The sequence below is a fragment of the Ranitomeya variabilis genome, chromosome 1, assembly GCF_051348905.1.
Source record: "Ranitomeya variabilis isolate aRanVar5 chromosome 1, aRanVar5.hap1, whole genome shotgun sequence".
NCBI classification, from domain to species: Eukaryota; Metazoa; Chordata; class Amphibia; order Anura; family Dendrobatidae; genus Ranitomeya; species Ranitomeya variabilis.
Genome location: NC_135232.1, coordinates 1,153,690,800 through 1,153,711,324, shown reverse-complemented (window position 1 = coordinate 1,153,711,324; position 20,525 = coordinate 1,153,690,800). Strand labels below are relative to the sequence as shown.

The window sequence follows — 20,525 nt, the reverse complement described above, 5'->3', positions numbered from 1 at the left end:
GTGCAGCCGGCATCGTGTCCTGCGACCGCCACGCAGACACAACAGACCCAAAGCTGCCGCCAGTGCAGGCTTCGGCCTACACTCCCCTCCCCCTGCTCCTGCTCCTCCTCCTCCTGCTGACCCTGGGCTCTAACAAACCGCCAGTTGGGGCCCAGATGTGCTAGCTGCACAGAGAAAAACACCAGCCAATGTGTCAGTGGGGTCCAGCACCGCCAGCTGTTCCCCTGCTGTGCAGCCGGCAACGTGTCCTGCAAAAGCCACGCAGACACAAGAACTGAAATTGAAGGGAACCTGTCCCCCCTCCCCCAGGCGTTTTTACGTTATCCAGCCACCTTGTACAGCGGTAATGCTGCATGTGTGCAAGGTGGCTCACAAACGTATTCTCCTCGCACATGTGGAACTGAAAACACGTCTGAAATGTGTCCTCTGTGTGACCATTTAACCGTCCCGGTGGTGTGACTTTCCTTTGTAATAACACGCTGCAACCCCCTTGGTAGCGCTGCCCGTCTTCTGGCATCATTGTTTGGCTGGCTGCGCCTCTGCGGCCGCCCTGACCCACACAACGCCCCTCGTTGTCTTAGTTATTGGGACTGCGAGGGTGTGATTGATGGGCATGATCAGTGCATCAGTTCGCCTGTCCCTCATCTCCTTCCGCCTTCTGCGGACTGTGCGGCTTCATGGCCGTGGCATGCGATAAGGGATCAGATGACGCCGCACAGTCTGAAGCGGGTGTAAGGACCCGAGTGTGAGAGGCGAACATATGTGCTGCGCCAGGCCCTGAATCCCAGCCCCGCAGTGTTTTAACAATGTTAAGACACTGCGGGGCTGGGATTCATGGTCATCGCGAAACGCACCGGCCGACATAAAATGATGCCAGAACATGGGCAGCGCTAACAGCGCTAGGCCAGGGGATAACACGACAGCGCAGACTCCTGTACAGCAAATAACAACGCTCAGGAGGCTGCACCCAGCACCAAGGTGGGATTCTTGACATCTGTGCTGCGTCTCATTACAAAGGGAACTCGCGCCTCCAACACAGTTTGACTGTATAAAGGGCTAAATGTTATACGTGTTTCACTCAGCGTGTGCAAGGAGCGAAATTAAAAGAGCAACCTTTGACTTGTGCAGCACTACTGCTGCATAAGCTGTGGCTCTTCTACTTTGTAACCCCTGAGGGGGGGTTAAAGGTTACCTTTGAAATTGGTTCAATTAGGCTTCGGCCTACACTCTGCTCCCCCTGCAGAGCCCTGGGCTCCAACACCGCCAGTTGGGGCCCGGTACTGCTAGCTGCACAGAGAAAAACACCAGCCAATGTGTCAGTGGGGTTCAGCACCGCCAGCTGTTCCCCTGCTGTGCAGCCGGCAACGTGTCCTGCAACTGCCACGCAGGCACAACAGACCCAAAAGCTGCCGCCAGTGCAGGCTTCGGCCTACACTCTGCTCCATCTCCTCCTCCTGCTGACCCCGGGCTCCAACACCGCCAGTTGGGGCCCGGTACTGCTAGCTGCACAGAGAAAAACACCAGCCAATGTGTCAGTGGGGTTCAGCACCGCCAGCTGTTCCCCTGCTGTGCAGCCGGCATCGTGTCCTGCAAAAGCCACGCAGACACAAGAACTGAAATTGAAGGGAACCTGTCCCCCCTCCCCCAGGCGTTTGTACGTTTTAAAGGCCACCTTGTACAGCGGTAATGCTGCATGTGTGCAAGGTGGCTCATAAACGTATTCTCCTCGCACATGTGGAACTGAAAACACGTCTAAAATGTGTCCTCTGTGTGACCATTTAACCGTCCCGGTGGTGTGACTTTCCTTTATAATGACACGCTGCAACCCCCTTGGTAGCGCTGCCCGTCTTCTGGCATCATTGTTTGGCTGGCTGCGCCTCTGCGGCCGCCCTGACCCACACAACGCCCCTCGGTGTCTTATTTATTGGGACTGCGAGGGTGTGATTCATGGGCAGGATCAGTGCATCAGTTCGCCTGTCCCTCATCTCCTTCCGCCTTCTTCGGACTGTGCGGCTTCATGGCCGTGGCATGCGATAAGGGATCAGATGACGCCGCACAGTCTGAAGCGGGTGTAAGGACCCGAGTGTGAGAGGCGAACATATGTGCTGCGCCAGGCCCTGAATCCCAGCCCCGCAGTGTTTTAACTATGTTAAGACACTGCGGGGCTGGGATTCATGGGCATCGCGAACCGCACCGGCCGACATTACATGATGCCAGAAGATGGGCAGCGCTAACGGCGCTAGGCCAGGGGATAACACGACAGCGCAGACTCCTGTACAGCAAATAACAACGCTCGGGAGGCTGCACCCAGCACCAAGGTGGGATTCTTGACACCTGTGCTGCGTCTCATTACAAAGGGAACTCTCGCCTCCATTACACAGTTTGACTGTATAAAGGGCTAAATGTTATACGTGTTCCATTCAGCGTGTGCAAGGAGAAAAATTACAAGAGCAACCTTTGACTTGCGCAGCACTGCTGCTGCAGAAGCTGTGGCTCTTCTACTTTGTAACCCCTGAGGGGGGGTTAAAGGTTACCTTTGAAATTGGTTCAAGTAGGCTTCGGCCTACACTCTGCTCCCCCTGCAGAGCCCGGGCTCCAACAACGCTAGTTGCTGTCCGGAAGTGCTGGCTGCACAGAGCCAAACACCTCGCCAATGTGTCAGTGGGGTCCAGCACCGCCAGCTGTTCCCCTGCTGTGTAGCCGGCAACGTGTCCTGCAAAAGCCACGCAGACACAACACACCCAAAGCTGCCGCCTGTGCAGGCTTCGGCCTACACTCCCCTCTCCCTGCTCCTCCTCCTCCTGCTCCTCCTCCTGCTGTCCCTGGGCTCTAACACACCGCCAGTTGGGGCCCAGATGTGCTAGCTGCACAGAGAAAAACACCAGCCAATGTGTCAGTGGGGTCCAGCACCGCCAGCTGTTCCCCTGCTGTGCAGCCGGCAACGTGTCCTGCAAAAGCCACGCAGACACAAGAACTGAAATTGAAGGGAACCTGTCCCCCCTCCCCCAGGCGTTTTTACGTTATCCAGCCACCTTGTACAGCGGTAATGCTGCATGTGTGCAAGGTGGCTCAGAAACGTATCCTCCTCGCACATGTGGAACTGAAAACACGTCTGAAATGTGTCCTCTGTGTGACCATTTAACCGTCCCGGTGGTGTGACTTTCCTTTGTAATGACACGCTGCAACCCCCTTGGTAGCGCTGCCCGTCTTCTGGCATCATTGTTTGGCTGGCTGCGCCTCTGCGGCCGCCCTGACCCACACAACGCCCCTCGGTGTCTTATTTATTGGGACTGCGAGGGTGTGTTTGATGGGCATGAGCAGTGCATCAGTTCGCCTGTCCCTCATCTCCTTCCGCCTTCTTCAGACTGTGCGGCTTCATGGCCGTGGCATGCGATAAGGGATCAGCTGACGCCACATAGTCTGAAGCAGGTGTAAGAACCCAAGCGAGAGGCGAACATATGTACTGCGCCAGGCCATGAATCCCAGCCCCGCAGTGTTTTAACTATGTCAAGACACTGCGGGGCTGTGATTCATGGGCATCGCGAACCGCACCAGCCAACATTAAATGAGGTCAGAAGATGGGCAGCGCTAACAGCGCTAGGCCAGGGGATAACACGACAGCGCAGACTCCTGTACAGCAAATAACAACGCTCGGGAGGCTGCACCCAGCACCAAGGTGGGATTCTTGACACCTGTGCTGCGTCTCATTACAAAGGGAACTCTCGCCTCCATTACACAGTTTGACTGTATAAAGGGCTAAATGTTATACGTGTTCCATTCAGCGTGTGCAAGGAGAAAAATTACAAGAGCAACCTTTGACTTGCGCAGCACTGCTGCTGCAGAAGCTGTGGCTCTTCTACTTTGTAACCCCTGAGGGGGGGTTAAAGGTGACTTTTGAAATCGGTTCAATTAGGCTTCGGCCTACACTCTGCTCCACCTGCAGAGCCCGGGCTCCAACAACGCTAGTTGCTGTCCGGAAGTGCTGGCTGCACAGAGCCAAACACCTCGCCAATGTGTCAGTGGGGTCCAGCACCGCCAGCTGTTCCCCTGCTGTGTAGCCGGCAACGTGTCCTGCAAAAGCCACGCAGACACAACACACCCAAAGCTGCCGCCTGTGCAGGCTTCGGCCTACACTCCCCTCCCCCTGCTCCTCCTCCTCCTGCTCCTCCTCCTGCTGTCCCTGGGCTCTAACACACCGCCAGTTGGGGCCCTAGGAAGACAAGCTTGAATAGGTCCCCATCCGGGTTCCAGTACCGTCAGCTGGTTCTCGGCAGTGTCTTTTGCTCTTGTACCTTCTGCTCCCCATCCTGGTTCCAGTACCGTCAGCTGGTTCCGGGCAGAGCCTTTGGCTTAGGTGCCTCCCTCTGGGTATCCGAGTTCCACCAACGTCAGGTGGTCCTTGGTAGTGCTTTCAGGCACGGGTACCTCCTGCTTAGTAACCGGGTTCCAGTAACGTCAGCTGGTCCTCGGTAGTTCCATTGGCTCTTGGACCTTCGGCTACCCATCCGGGTTCCAGTACCGTCAGCTGGTTCTCGGCACTGTCTTTTGCTCTTGTACCTTCTGCTCCCCATCCTGGTTCCAGTACCGTCAGCTGGTTCCGGGCAGAGCCTTTGGCTTAGGTGCCTCCCTCTGGGTATCCGAGTTCCACCAACGTCAGGTGGTCCTTGGTAGTGCTTTCAGGCACGGGTACCTCCTGCTTAGTAACCGGGTTCCAGTAACGTCAGCTGGTCCTCGGTAGTTCCATTGGCTCTTGGACCTTCGGGTAGCCATCCGAGTTCCAGTTCCATCAGCTGTTTCTCGGCATTTTCTCAGCCTTCTTGTACCTTCTGCTACATTTCCAAGTTCAAGACCCGAAAGACGATGACCCGGAAGACCACCCCTAAGATGATGACGACACCAGAGACGACAACCACCGAGATGACGACGACCCTGGAGACGATGACCCTGAAGACGACCCCGATGACGACGACCCCGATGACGACGACCCCGATGACGACGACCCTGGAGATGACGACCCTGGAGATGACGACGACAACCTGGAAGACCGAGAAGCAGAAGAACAAGAGGCTGCAGAACAAAGAGCAGAAGAACATTAAGCATAAGACTAAATATCAGAGCAAAAGATATTATCTAAATTATAAGCAGAAGAAGACTAAGCAGTGTATGGGGGTGAGTCCGTTCCTCCTCGTGGTGCCCCTGGATAAAGCCTGATGCTGCAGGCCAAACTGAACGCGGACAAATGTAACTGTTTTGTGACAGGCAGAACGGAAGGTGTAATCTTCAAACTTTTATAGATAACAACTACGGGAATGCCTGTCACAAATAAGAATATGATGAAGAAGTTGAATATAAAAAAGATAATAGTTAAATAAAAAGAATATGAACAATGTAAAAAAAAAAAATATATATATACGTAGAAAAGAAGAAGATGAATAAGGTGAAGAAGTTGATGTCACAGAAGCTGATGATGAGGATAATGAAGAAGAAAGTGTGGGAGAAGTAAAAAATAGGGTGAAGGGCGTGGAAGTAGTGAAACATCAATATCTGACAAAATAAATAAAAAATTAACATAGTCAAATTCTTTCTAACGCCGAACGTCATAAAAAAATTAAAAATACTGCTATTCTATTTGATTGGGATAAACCCCTGTGCCTTTAATGTCTCCGCCACCTCCCCCAATACATCCTACATTATTCTTAGTTGTTTTCCTTCATGTAGAATTAACCTACAAGGAAAGAAAGGGTTTATTTTAATTCCGATATTTTCGTCCCATTGACTTGCATTGGGATCGGGTATCGGTATCGGATTGGATTCCGATACTGTGACGGTATCGGCCGATACTTTCCGATACCGATACTTTCCGATATCGGAAAGTATCGCTCAACACTAGTCCTAACACCTCCTAAGGAACTTATGTAGATTTGTGGTGAGCACTTTGAACCCCCAAGTGCTTCACAGAAGTTTATAAAGTAGAGCCGTAAAAATAAAAATCATATTTTTGCACAAAAATGATCTCTTTGCCCCCCATTTTTTTCCCACAAGTATAACAGGAGATATTGGACCCCAAAAGTTGATGAATTTGTCCCAAGAAAGCCGATACCCTATATATGGGGGTAAGTCACTGTTTGGGCACACAGCAGGGCTTGGAAGGGAAGGAGCACCGTTTGCCTTTTTCAGTTCAGAATTGGCTGAAAATGAGATCGGACACCATGTTGCATTTGGAGAGCCCCTGATGCGCCTAAACAGTGGAAGCTCCCCAATTCTAACTCCAACCCTAACCCCAACACACCCCTAACCCTAATCCAAGTCCTAACCAAACCCTAACAACAAACCTAACTCTAACATACCCCTAACCCTAATCCCAACAGTAACCCTTATCCCAACCCTTACCCTAATCCAAACCCTAACTCTAACTTTAGCCCCAACCATTACCCTAACTTTAGCCCCAACCCTAACCCTAACTTTAGCTCCAGCCTTACCCCTAACTTTAGCCCCAATCCTAACCCTAACCCTAATGGGAAAATGGAAATAAATACTTGTTTTAGTTTTATTATTTTTCCCTAACTAAGCAAGTGATAAAGGGGACTGTATTTACTATTTATAGCGGGTTTTTATATCAGGATTTTATATTTGGCAGCTGTCAAGCTAAAAGACGCTTTTTATTTCAAAAAAATGTTTTTTTACATCAGCACATTTTGAGAGCTATAATTTTTCCATATTTTAGCCCACTGGGTCATGTAAGGTCTTGTTTTTTGTGGGACAAGTTGACGTTTTTATTGGTACCATTTTCAGGCACATGACATTTTTTAATAACTTTTTATTACGATTTTTGGGAGGCAGAATGAACAAAAAAGAGCAATTCATGAATTTCTTTTGGGTGGGGCATTTATACCATTCTGCGTGTGGTAAAATTGATAAGGTAGTTTTATTATTTGGGTCAGTATGATTACTGCATTACCTCATTTAGATCCTTTTTATGTTTTGGTGCTTTATACAATAAAAACTATTTTATATAAAAAATAATTGTTTTTGCGTTGCTTTTTTCTGAGAGCTATAAATATGTGTTCTTTTATTGTTTTTTTTATTTACATAAAGAAATGTATTTATTGGAACAATATTTTTTATTTATTTATTTAGGAATTTTAAAAAATATATTTTTACACAGTATAATATTTTTTTTTTACTTTTTTACATTGTCCCAGGGTGGTACATCACTGTATAAAGTCAGATTGCTGATCTGACAGTTTGTTCAGCACTGTGTCCGATCAGCGATCTGACAGGCAGTGAAGGAGGCTTCTCAGATCCTGCTCTCAGAAGACATTGAGAAGCTACCTCACTGCAGGACCCGGAAGGACCACGTGGCCACCTTGGATCCAGGGGTCTGCAGGCAGGGAGAACCTCAGAACAACACGATCACATTGTTCTGAGTGTCTGAGGGAAGCACGTAGGGAGCCCCCTCCCTGCGCGATGCTTTTCTATGCCACCGGTACGCTACAATCTTATTTGATCACAGTGTTCCGGGATTAAAAGTGCTGGGAGCAGTCCGTAACCACTGCTGCCACTTAGTGCCAAATCTCATCTGTGAGAATCAGCTGACACCCGGCCTCGATTGGCCGCGGTCCCCCCATGAGCACAGCTGGTTGCACGTGACTTACTCTCCCTTCCATAAGAAGTAAGGCCCAGGTCACAGGGACGGGATAGTACGTCAGATGGCAGAAAGGGGTTAAGAAAGGAAATAAGCCCTATTGTCCTAACAAAAAATAAGAAACAGGAGATACAATAATAAAATGCTCAAGGGTAAGAATGTGATAGAAAAACAAATACATGCTCATCCTATAAATTGGTAGCACAATAATTAAATACAGGATTTGTTTGGTAAGAATGGAATTAATCATGTCTGTTTTACACTGAGCTGTGGATTGAAATAAAGGTAAAATAGGGTTCAGATGAAATATCCATAGCTAATTTGATCATTAGGACCACTAGGTGTGGTGCATAAATGGCATGAAGGTTTACAGTAATGGCATGGAGGAAACTGAGGTTTTGGACATCTGGACACGCTATATTAATGACATCTTGATTGTATGTGGGGCTCAATTGAGGAGTTCAACATTTTTGTAGTCAAACTTAACCATAATGAGATTGGTCTGTTTCTCACATCAGTAATCAAATCTTCCTCCTTACCCTTCCTGGATATTCTCATTGAGAAAGGGAATAAAGGTGAACTTATTACTTCCACATGCAGAAAGCCTACAGCCATCAATGCCCTTGTACAGTGGAGCAGTCACGACCCTAAACATCTTACCCGTTACCTCTCCACTAGTGTTGAGTTCTATGGGGGCTGTGCTGCATTATATTCTATGGGGCTGTGCTGCATTACATTCTATGAGGGCTGTCTGCCTGCATTACATTCTATGGGGGCTGTGCTGCATTATATTGTATGGTGTCTGCCTGCATTATATTCTATGGGGCTGGCTGCATTCCATTCCATGGGCCTGTGCTGCATTATATTCTATGGGGCTGTGCTGCATTACATTCTATGGGGGCTGTGCTGCATTATATTGTATGGTGTCTGCCTGCATTATATTCTATGGGGCTGGCTGCATTCCATTCCATGGGCCTGTGCTGCATTATATTCTATGGGGCTGGCTGCATTCCATTTTATGGGCCTGTGCTGCATTATATTCTATGGGGCTGTGCTGCATTACATTCTATGGGGGCTGTGCTGAATTATATTGTATGGTGGCTGCCTGCATTATATTCTATGGGGCTGGCTGCATTCCATTCCATGGGCCTGTGCTGCATTATATTGTATGGGGCTGTGCTGCATTATATTCTATGGGGCTGTGCTGCATTATATTCTATGGGGCTGTGCTGCATTATATTCTATGGGGCTGTGCTGTATTACATTCTATGGGGCTGTGCTGCATTTAATTCTATGGGGCTGGCTGCATTACATTCTATGGGGGCTGTGCTGCATTACATTCTATGGGGCTGGCTGCATTACATTCTATGGGGGCTGTGCTGCATTACATTCTATGGGGACTGTGCTGCATTAAATTCTATGGGGCTGTTCTGTATTACATTCTACGGGGCTGGCTGCATTACATTCTATGGGGGCTGTGCTGTATTACATTCTATGGGGGCTGTGCTGTATTACATTCTATGGGGGCTGTGCTGTATTACATTCTATGGGGGCTGTGCTGTATTACATTCTATGGGGGCTGTGCTGTATTATAGTCTATGGGGGCTGTGCTGTATTATAGTCTATGGGGGCTGTGCTGTATTACATTCTATGGGGACTGAGCTGTAATGCTGGATACAGCTGTAATTATATGTTATATAGTCGTGTTACACTCCCCTCACTTCTTGTAGCCTACAAGTGTACAAAGATATTATACAGTCACCATGCGACAAGTGGGCCTGTGTGACTTCAAATGCCAGGGCTGAATTTTAGTCCCAGTCCGGCCCTGCCCGATACCAATACAAGTCAATGGGACTCAAGTATCGGACGGTATCCCTGATGGTTCCCAGGGTCTGAAGGAGAGGAAACTCTCCTTCAGGCCCTGGGATCCATATTAATGTGTAAAATAAAGAATTAAAATAAAAAAATATTGATATACTCACCTCTCCAACGCAGCCTGGACTTTACCGCCGTAACCGGGAGCCTTCTTTGCTTAAAATGCGCGCTTTTACTTCCTTCCGTGACGTCACGGCTTCTGATTGGTCGCGTGCCGCCCATGTGACCGCGACGCGACCAATCACAACAAGCCATGACGTAATTTCAGGTCCTGAATGCCTAATTCTAGGCATTCAGGATTTGAAAATTACGTCACGGCTTGTGATTGGTCGCGTGCCGCCCATGTGACCGTGACGCGACCAATCACAACAAGCCGTGACGTAATTTCAGGTCCTGAATGCCTAATTCTAAGGCATTCAGGATTTGAAAATTACGTCACGGCTTGTTGTGATTGGTCGCGTCGCGGTCACATGGGCGGCACGCAACCAATCAGAAGCCGTGACATCACGGAAGGAAGTAAAAGCGCGCATTTTAAGCAAAGAAGGCTGCCGGTTCCCTCGGTAAGGTCCAGGCTGCGTCGGAGAGGTGAGTATATCCCTATTTTTTTATTTTAATTCTTTATTTTACACATTGACATTAATCCCGATACCGATTTCCGATATCACAAAAGTATCGGATCTCGGTATCGGAATTCCGATACCCGCAAGTATCGTCCGATACCCGATACTTGCGGTATCGGAATGCTCAACACTACTCTCCACTCACTCTCTCCTAGATCCTTCACAGTTCGGTTTCCGCCCCCTACATTCGACAGAAACTGCACTCATCAAAGTGACCAACGACCTTCTGTCAGCAAAATTTAATGGTGACCACTCTCTGCTCATTCATCTTGACTTTTCTGCAGCTTTCAACACTGTTGACCACCACCTCCTACTCTCTAGGCTCCAGTTACCAGGCATTAAGGACACTGCATTCTCCTGGTTCTCCTCCTATCTTTCTGACCGCTCCTTCAGTGTTCTGTTCTCTGGCTCCACTTAATCTCCTCTTCCTCTCACTGTTGAGGTACCTCAGGGCTCAGTCCTTGGCCCACTTCTCTTCTCCCTCTACCTGGCCCCAATAGGACAGACCATCAGCAGATTTGGCTTTCAGTACTATCTTTATGCTGATGACACACAACTATACTTGTCATCCCCTGACCTTACCCCAGCTGTAGTACAGAATGCCAGTGACTGTCTGTCCGCAGTCTCCAACATCATGTCTTCTCTTTATCTGAAACTCGATCTTTCTAAAGCCTAACTTCTTCTGCTCCTGTCATCTACTAACCTCCCTAAATCTGACGTTTCCCTCTCCGTGGGGGGCACCATAATAACACCCTGGCAGCAGGCAGGCTGTCTGGGTGTTATATTTCACACCAATCTTTCCTTCACCTTCTATATACAATCTGTTGCCCGCTCGTGCCACCTACACCTAAAGAACATCTCTAGAATCCGCCCTTTTCTCACCATGGAAAGATCAAAAACCATCACTGTCGCCTTGATCCACTCCCACTTGGACGACTGTAACACTGTATATATTGGCCTCCCTGTTACTCGACTTTCCCCTCTCCAGTCTAACCTTAATGCAGCAGCGAGGGTCATCCTACTGGCTAAGGCTACGTTCACATTTGCGTTGTGCGCCGCAGCGTCGGCGCCGCAGCGCACAACGCAAACAAAAACGCGGCAAAACGCACGCTAAAACGCTGCGTTTTGCGCCGCATGCGTCGTTTTTGGCCGCAAGTTGGACGCAAAAAAAATGCAACTTGATGTGTTTCTTGCGTCCAACGCTTGCGGCCATGCGGCACTAAACGCAGCACAACGCATGTCCATGCGCCCCCATGTTAAATATAGGGGCGCATGACGCATGCGGCGCCGCTGCGGCGCCCGACGCTGCGGCGCTGACCGCAAATGTGAACGTAGCCTAATCGGTACTCGGACACGTCCGCTCTTCATCAGTCGTTACACTGGCTGCCCATTCATTATAGAATCCAATTCAAAGTACTTGTTCTCACGCACAAAGCTCTCCACAGTGCGGCCCCCCTTACATCTCCTCCCTCATTTCTGTCTATAGGCCTAACCGATCGCAGCGCTCTGCAAAGGAGTTTCGACTAACCTCTGCACTAATCCGTACCTCCCACTCCCGACTCCAAGACTTCTCCTGCATTGCGCCAATCCTCTGGAATGCTCTACTTCAAAAATTAGGACCAGCCACTAGGGTTGAGCGACTTTCACTTTTTTAGGATCGAGTCGGGTTTCGTGAAACCCGACTTTGTCAAAAGTCGAGTCGAGTGAAATCGTCTGATTATCGCCAAAAGTCGGGGATCAACCGAAACACGAAACCCAATGCAAGTCAATGGGGAAGCATAGTCGGCAGTGAGTGGAGGCCAGGAAAACACCTACAGTGCCCATTTTAATGGCAAAAACATCCATTCTTGTTACTGAATCTTGTCAATCTTAATTTACTTTATAATAATAGTTAGGCATTGGAAATTGGGGGTCATTTAGCTAAAGTTGTGGGGGGGGTAGGGCTGGCTCAAGTTTTTCGTGGGCCCAGGAAACGCGGTCTACTTCACGGCGGTGGAGCAGGGAGAGGTAAGTATTTCAACTTTGCAAGTGCTGTGATCCTGATCAAGCAGGGGGGGCACACTCTTTGGCATTGGCACTGGCACAGGGCCCCTCAAAGTACGGCGATGTGTTTGCACGGCGGGGGCGCCTCCCACCTGCAGCGACACTTTTGCGTACTATGAGGGGCCCTGTGCCAGTGACGTCGCCAACGAGTATGCCCCCCCTCCTGATGAAGGAACCTGCACTTTCATCTGCACCTTCCTCTTTGTCACCGTGTAAGGTGGTATAGTCAGGGCCGTATTTAGAGTTTCTGCTGCCCTAGGCACTTTTCGTGCTGCCACCCCCATTGGCGAGTATGACTAATGCAGACACTATCGGCAGTGACTTAGGCTACTTTCACATCAGCGATTTTTGACATTTGCGGCAGATCCGGCAGTTTTTCCGCATCCGTAACGAATCACTTATGGCAACACTGTGTTTGGCCTCATTCATTCCCTATGGGACTTGCGGCACTTGCGGTTTTGTTGCGATCCGGCAAATGCGGTACTTGCAGCAACAGGAAAAAAAAATGCTGCTAGCAGTGTTTTTTTTTTTTGTCTCGCCTCAAGTGCCGCACATGTCCACAAGTCCCATAGGGAATGAATGAGGCCAAACACAGAGTTGCCGGCCTGTAAGTGATATGTTACGCGACAGATCCGGAAAAACTGCAGTGTCTGCCGCGAGCGGAGAAAATCGCTGATGTGAAAGTAGCCTTAGCAAACCTTTCCATTAGTTGTCATGTGAGATTCTGGTGGATCTCATACACAGTACATGGTCAGCTGATTCTGCCACGGTTGCACGGTTTGGCTGACAGATTTTTAAGGGCAACCTGTCAGTCGATTCATACTACCAACACCACGGGCAGCATCGCTCAGACTGCAAGCAGGGACGTTTATCTCTGCAATGCTCGGACGTTTAACAGAGAATAGTGAAGAGCTGGATGGGTAATTTAGTGAGAGGACGGACTGATCTGTTACCATCGTCTGTGGGCTTCTCCCTCCATGTCTCTAGATCAGGGGTGGGCAATTTATTTCCCCGAGGGGCCAGATGAAAGACCATGACTGTTGTGGAGCATGAAATAGCATGAAAATAATTCTACTCAATATTAATTAGTATTAATTGTATCACTTAATATTGAGAATTAAGTATGCTGACACCCGCTATATATCTTTAAACCCCCCCACAGCCCCTTATATACAGCATGAGCCCCACACAGCCTCCCCATATACAGCATGAGACCAGCCTCTCATCTCCTCAGCAGCCTCCCCCACCAGCCTCTCATCTCCTCAGCAGCCTCCCCCACCAGCCTCTCATCTCTCCTTACCAGCCTCCCCTCTCCTCACTCACATCAGCAGACTCCCGTCTCCTCTCTCACCTCACTCCTCTCTGCAGCTTCCTCTGAGTCCTCACACACTGCCCGCCTCCTCTCCCTGGTCACCGCCGACTTCAGTATCTTCTCCCACAAACATGTCCGTCCTGCTTCTCTACAAAAAAGCAAAATGTCTTCCAGCTTGAAATGTGTAAATCACCACAATCTGTGTCTCCCCTGTATGTGCATGCTGAGACTTATAGTGCCACAGCAGCTGAGACAGGACGGAAGGGCTCTTACCTGCAGACAGCAGCCGTGGACCTTAGCAGGGTCCCCCCTCTGACAGGCAACATCTGAGGGGGAAGACAAGCACAGAGGTGAGACCCCCAATATCCCCAGACCCCCCTGATGCTCCCTGTACAAACCCCCCAGTCACCTTCTCACCACATGGGGACAGTACTGGCAGAGCACATGAAGTGCAGCACTGAAACACTTCCCCCGCAGATGACACAGAAAGGTTCCTTGTTACCGAGGAGACAGGAAATCCTCGGGCTGACAGCAGTTAACTCCTTACTGTCTGTGCCGTCACCTGCGGAGTATCCCTGAGGGCTCTCACACCTCCAGTCTGCTCCAGTGCTCCTACATAAGAGCGCGCAGCGTGTCACATGACCCGCGTCAGGACCGTGATACACTTGGGCCTGCTGCTTAAAGGTACAGCACCCATTTCTGCCCCATACAGTAGTCAGGGCTGTAATGCCCTGATGGCGGCCCTGCGCCCGAGACCCCCTCCCCCCGCAGCAGCCAAGACTGAGGTGGGTGGGTGGGGCCAGGGGTGAACCTAGCCTCTATGCTGCCTGAGGCGAACTGCAAAATGGCGCCCCCCCCCCCCCATAGTAAAATCAGTATAAATAAATAATCTGGTTTACTCTTTACTTACATTCAATTTACATTACATTTACTCTGTACATGCATTCAGTAGTTTGAAGTCACAGAGTGCAGAAATATGTCTACAGCCCTGAACACCCCTTTAATTGCTACGTACTGTAGATCTGTATCCAGATGTACGATAAATAATAATGATTGCAGGGGCCTTCACCATTTGACCCCCACTAATCACAGGCTGCAGTGGTCGTACTAGTATGTACAGCAAATGACTGTGAGGTCAGTGATTGGCTGCAGCGGTCATGTAAATAATGCACAGGTCAACATCACTTTTGGTACCAGAGGGGAACACCGACACGAATGAGAATCACTAAATAATGTAATAGGGGGTTTTCAATTTTATTTTTTAAGACCATCCCTTACTCTTTTGAAAATTTGGCAAAATAAGAGAAAATTAAAGCCCACAACTGTCAGGTGACTGGCACAGGCCCCCCTTCAGAGAAGCGTCTAAGGCTATGTGCACACATTGCGGGTCCGCAGCGGTTTCCCATGCGTTTACAGTACAATGTAAACCTATGGAAAACGGGATCCGCAGTGCACATGCTGCGGAAAAATCGTGCGGAAACGCTGCGGTTTACATTCCGCAGCGTGTCAATTCTTTGTGCGGTTTCTGCAGCGGTTTACACCTGCTCCATAATGGGAATCTGCAGGTGTAAAACCGCAGGTGAAATCCGCACAAAATACGCAAAAAAAAAAAAACACAGTAAAGAAGCGGTAAAACGCAGTGCCTTTTACCTGCGGATTTCTGAAATACTCTGCGGAAAAATCTGCAGCCCTCAAAAATACGTGTGCACATAGCCTCACAGTCACCTGACCGCTGCAGCTAATCACAGGTTTTATCTGTTCTGTGACATCCAGATGGTGCAGTCATCACTTCCAGAGCTGCTGTCGACCACCAGAGAGGTCTGTGGCTGAATTTCCGGGGGTGACAGGAGAGCAATATCTCTCTGTGTAGGATTTATTTTAAATAAACTAGTATGTATATACTGTATATTTCCCCATCTCAGACAACCCCTTTAATGCCAGGCAGGATACAATACAAACATAACACATCCTCTTCTATTTACCTTCATGGTCGCACAGTCTCCTGCTGCCTGCAGCTCCTGTGCTTACCTGGTGTACACCAAAGAGGGCACACAGCAGGCAGCCAGGGGGGACTGGTACCATTGTCATATTAAGGAAGCAATTTATGACGTGGGATTTACCCTGCTGGCATCACTGCTATATTCTAGTGACAGTGACAAGCGCATAATACCAGGGGCATAGGAGGCTAGATGGGGGCACGAGAGAACAGAGCGGGGGGGACGAGAGAACAGAGCGGGGGGGCACGAGAGAACAGAGAGGTGGGGACGAGAGAACAGAGCGGGGGGGCACGAGAGAACAGAGAGGTGGGGACGAGAGAATAGATGGGGGCACGAGAGAATTACAGCGACGGTTGCGCACTCTAATTGTGAATATAGGGGAACCTCAGAATATGACCTCGCTGTTATTGAAAATAAATCTACATACAAAAACGAACATTGATTTTACCGCCATATTGTGATAATATGCAATTTTTATGGGCGCAATACTCTGAGTGCCCCTATAACAATACAATAATGCTGAAGTGCCCGCTTTACATTTAATAATGTCCCCTAAGTTCCCTCATGTACTGCTCCATTATACACAGTATGGTGAGCTCAAAGCTTCCATATACACAGTCTAAGGCCCCCACAGCTCCCCTACACACAGTATGATGATTCTATAACTCCCCGATACACCGTATGATGTTCCCACTGCTTCCCTAATTACACAGTATAATGCTGACAGATCTCCACTATAAAAAGCATAATGCCCCCCAGAGCTCCCCTATATACAGTGTAATGGGCCAACAGCTCCCATATGCACAATATGCCTTCACAGTTCCCTATACACAGTATGGTGGGTCCACAGCTCCCTTCTAAACAGTATGATGTCCCTCACAGTTCTCCTGTACACAGTATGATGTGGCTACAGCTTCCTTATACACAGTATGATGGACCCGCAGCTCCCTTATACACAGTATGATGGGCCCGCAGCTCCCGTATACACAGTATGATGGGCCCGCAGCTCCTGTATACACAGTATGATGGACACATAGCTCCCTTATACACAGTATGATGGACACACAGCTCCTCTATATACAGTATGATGGGCCCACAGCTCCTCTATACACAGTATGATGGGCCCACAGCTCCCTTATACACAGTATGATGGGCCCGCAGCTCCCTTATACACAGTATGATGGACCCGCAGCTCCCTTATACACAGTATGATGGACCCGCAGCTCCCTTATACACAGTATGATGGGCCCGCAGCTCCCTTATACACAGTATGATGGGCCCGCAGCTCCCTTATACACAGTATGATGGACACATAGCTCCCTTATACACAGTATGATGGACACATAGCTCCCTTATACACAGTATGATGGACACACAGCTCCTCTATATACAGTATGATGGGCCCACAGCTCCTCTATACACAGTATGATGGGCCCACAGCTCCCTTATACACAGTATGATGGGCCTGCAGCTCCCTTATACACAGTATGATGGACCCGCAGCTCCCTTATACACAGTATGATGGACACATAGCTCCCTTATACACAGTATGATGGACACATAGCTCCCTTATACACAGTATGATGGGCCCACAGCTCCCTTATACACAGTATGATGGGCCCGCAGCTCCCTTATACACAGTATGATGGACCCGCAGCTCCCCTATACACAGTATGATGGACACATAGCTCCCTTATACACAGTATGATGGGCCCACAGCTCCCTTATACACAGTATGATGGGCCCACAGCTCCCTTATACACAGTATGATGGGCCCGCAGCTCCCTTATACACAGTATGATGGACCCGCAGCTCCCTTATACACAGTATGATGGACCCGCAGCTCCCTTATACACAGTATGATGGGCCCACAGCTCCCTTATACACAGTATGATGGGCCCGCAGCTCCCTTATACACAGTATGATGGACCCGCAGCTCCCTTATACACAGTATGATGGACCCGCAGCTCCCTTATACACAGTATGATGGACACATAGCTCCCTTATACACAGTATGTTGGGCCCACAGCTCCCTTATACACAGTATGATGGACACATAGCTCCCTTATACACAGTATGATGGACACATAGCTCCCTTATACACAGTATGATGGGCCCACAGCTCCCTTATACACAGTATGATGGGCCCACAGCTCCCTTATACACAGTATGATGGACCCGCAGCTCCCTTATACACAGTATGATGGACACATAGCTCCCTTATACACAGTATGATGGGCCCACAGCTCCCTTATACACAGTATGATGGGCCCACAGCTCCCTTATACACAGTATGATGGGCCCGCAGCTCCCTTATACACAGTATGATGGACCCGCAGCTCCCTTATACACAGTATGATGGACCCGCAGCTCCCTTATACACAGTATGATGGGCCCACAGCTCCCTTATACACAGTATGATGGACCCGCAGCTCCCTTATACACAGTATGATGGACCCACAGCTCCCTTATACACAGTATGATGGACACATAGCTCCCTTATACACAGTATGATGGACACATAGCTCCCTTATACACAGTATGATGGACACACAGCTCCTCTATATACAGTATGATGGGCCCACAGCTCCTCTATACACAGTATGATGGGCCCACAGCTCCTTTATACACAGTATGATGGGCCCGCAGCTCCCTTATACACAGTATGATGGACCCGCAGCTCCCTTATACACAGTATGATGGACCCGCAGCTCCCTTATACACAGTATGATGGACCCGCAGCTCCCTTATACACAGTATGATGGACACACAGCTCCTCTATATACAGTATGATGGGCCCACAGCTCCTCTATACACAGTATGATGGGCCCGCAGCTCCTTTATACACAGTATGATGGACACACAGCTCCTCTATATACAGTATGATGGGCCCACAGCTCCTCTATACACAGTATGATGGGCCCGCAGCTCCTTTATACACAGTATGATGGACACACAGCTCCTCTATATACAGTATGATGGGCCCACAGCTCCTCTATACACAGTATGATGGGCCCACAGCTCCCTTATGCACAGTATGATGGGCCCGCAGCTCCCTTATACACAGTATGATGGACACACAGCTCCTCTATATACAGTATGATGGGCTCACAGCTCTTCTATACACAGTATGATGGGCCCACAGCTCCCTTATACACAGTATGATGGGCCCACAGCTCCCTTATACACAGTATGATGGACTCACAGCTCCCTTATACACAGTATGACGGGCCCGCAGCTCCCTTATACACAGTATGATGGACCCGCAGCTCCCTTATACACAGTATGATGGACCCGCAGCTCCCTTATACACAGTATGATGGGCCCACAGCTCCTCTATACACAGTATGATGGGCCCGCAGCTCCCTTATACACAGTATGATGGACACACAGCTCCTCTATATACAGTATGATGGGCCCACAGCTCCTCTATACACAGTAAGATGGGCCCACAGCTCCCTTATACACAGTATGATGGGCCCGCAGCTCCCTTATACACAGTATGATGGACACACAGCTCCTCTATATACAGTATGATGGGCCCACAGCTCCTCTATACACAGTATGATGGGCCCACAGCTCCCTTATACACAGTATGATGGGCCCGCAGCTCTCGTATACACAGTATGATGGGCCCGCAGCTCCCTTATACACAGTATGATGGGCCCGCAGCTCCCTTATACACAGTATGATGGGACCACAACTCCCTTATACACAGTATGGTGGGGCCACAGCTCCCTTATACACAGTATGATGGGCCCGCAGCTCCCTTATACACAGTATGATGGGCCCGCAGCTTCCTTATACACAGTATGATGGGCCCGCAGCTCCCTTATACACAGTATGATGGGCCCGTAGCTCCCTTATACACAGTATGATGGGCCCACAGCTCCCTTATACACAGTATGATGGGCCCGTAGCTCCCTTATATACAGTATGATGGGCCCACAGCCCCCTATACACAGTATGATGGGCCCACAGCTCCCTTATACACAGTATGATGGACCCGCAGCTCCCTTATACACAGTATGATGGGCCCGCAGCTTCCTTATACACAGTATGATGGGCCCACAGCTCCCTTATACACAGTATGATGGGCCCACAGCTCCCTTATACACAGTATGATGGGACCACAGCTTCTTTATACACAGTATAATGGGGCCACAGCTCCCTTATACACAGTATGATGGGCGCGCAGGTCCCTTATCACAGTATGATGGGCCCGCAGCTCCCTTATCACAGTATGATGGGCCCACAGCTCCCTTATACACAGTATGATGGACACACAGCTCCTCTATATACAGTATGATGGGCCCACAGCTCCTCTATACACAGTATGATGGGCCCACAGCTCCCGTATACACAGTATGATGGGCCCGCAGCTCCCGTATACACAGTATGATGGGCCCGCAGCTCCCTTATACACAAGATGATGGGCCCGCAGCTCCCTTATACACAAGATGATGGGCCCGCAGCTCCCTTATACACAAGATGATGGGCCCGCAGCTCCCTTATACACAAGATGATGGGCCCGCAGCTCCCTTATACACAAGATGATGGACCCACAGCTCCCTTATACACAGTATGATGGGCCCACAGCTCCCGTATATACAGTATGATGGGCCCGCAGCTCCCTTATACACAGTATGATGGGCCCGCAGCTCCCTTATACACAGTATGATGGGCCCACAGCTCCCTTATACACAGTATGATGGGCCCACAGCTCCCTTATACACAGTATGATGGCCCACAGCTCCCTTATACACAGTATGATGGGCCCACAGCTCCATTATACACAGTATGATGGGCCCACAGCTCCCTTATACACAGTATGATGGGCCCGCAGCTCCCTGTCATGATTTGGCAGTCTGCAGTCACATAAAGTGACTGCAGACATTTATTCCAAACCTTTATCAACTTTATAGTATTAAATTGCTTATTATTAAATTATTAAAGCACCACTCTAGCAGGGTTTTTTTCCACCTTTGGAGTAGTGTTTTAAGCGCAGGTCCCCATTCCCAGTCATTTACTCA

General features: G+C 49.3%; 1 protein-coding gene across 2 annotated transcripts in view; it reads right to left on the bottom strand.

The window, feature by feature from the left end:
• LOC143793195 (vomeronasal type-2 receptor 26-like) overlaps positions 1-14,111 on the bottom strand; it is a 92,275-nt gene extending 78,164 nt beyond the window's left edge. The window contains exons 1-3 of one of the 2 annotated variants that reach the window (XM_077279945.1): positions 13,905-14,111; positions 13,769-13,821; positions 13,535-13,643 (exon numbers count right to left, since the gene is read on the bottom strand). In XM_077279945.1, coding sequence (XP_077136060.1) covers positions 13,535-13,643; positions 13,769-13,821 — 162 coding nt within the window. In that variant the 5' untranslated portion in view covers positions 13,905-14,111. The remainder of the gene's footprint in view (positions 1-13,534; positions 13,644-13,768; positions 13,822-13,904) is intronic. The other variant, XM_077279954.1, reaches the window with a different exon arrangement.
• Positions 14,112-20,525: the final 6,414 nt, after the last annotated feature.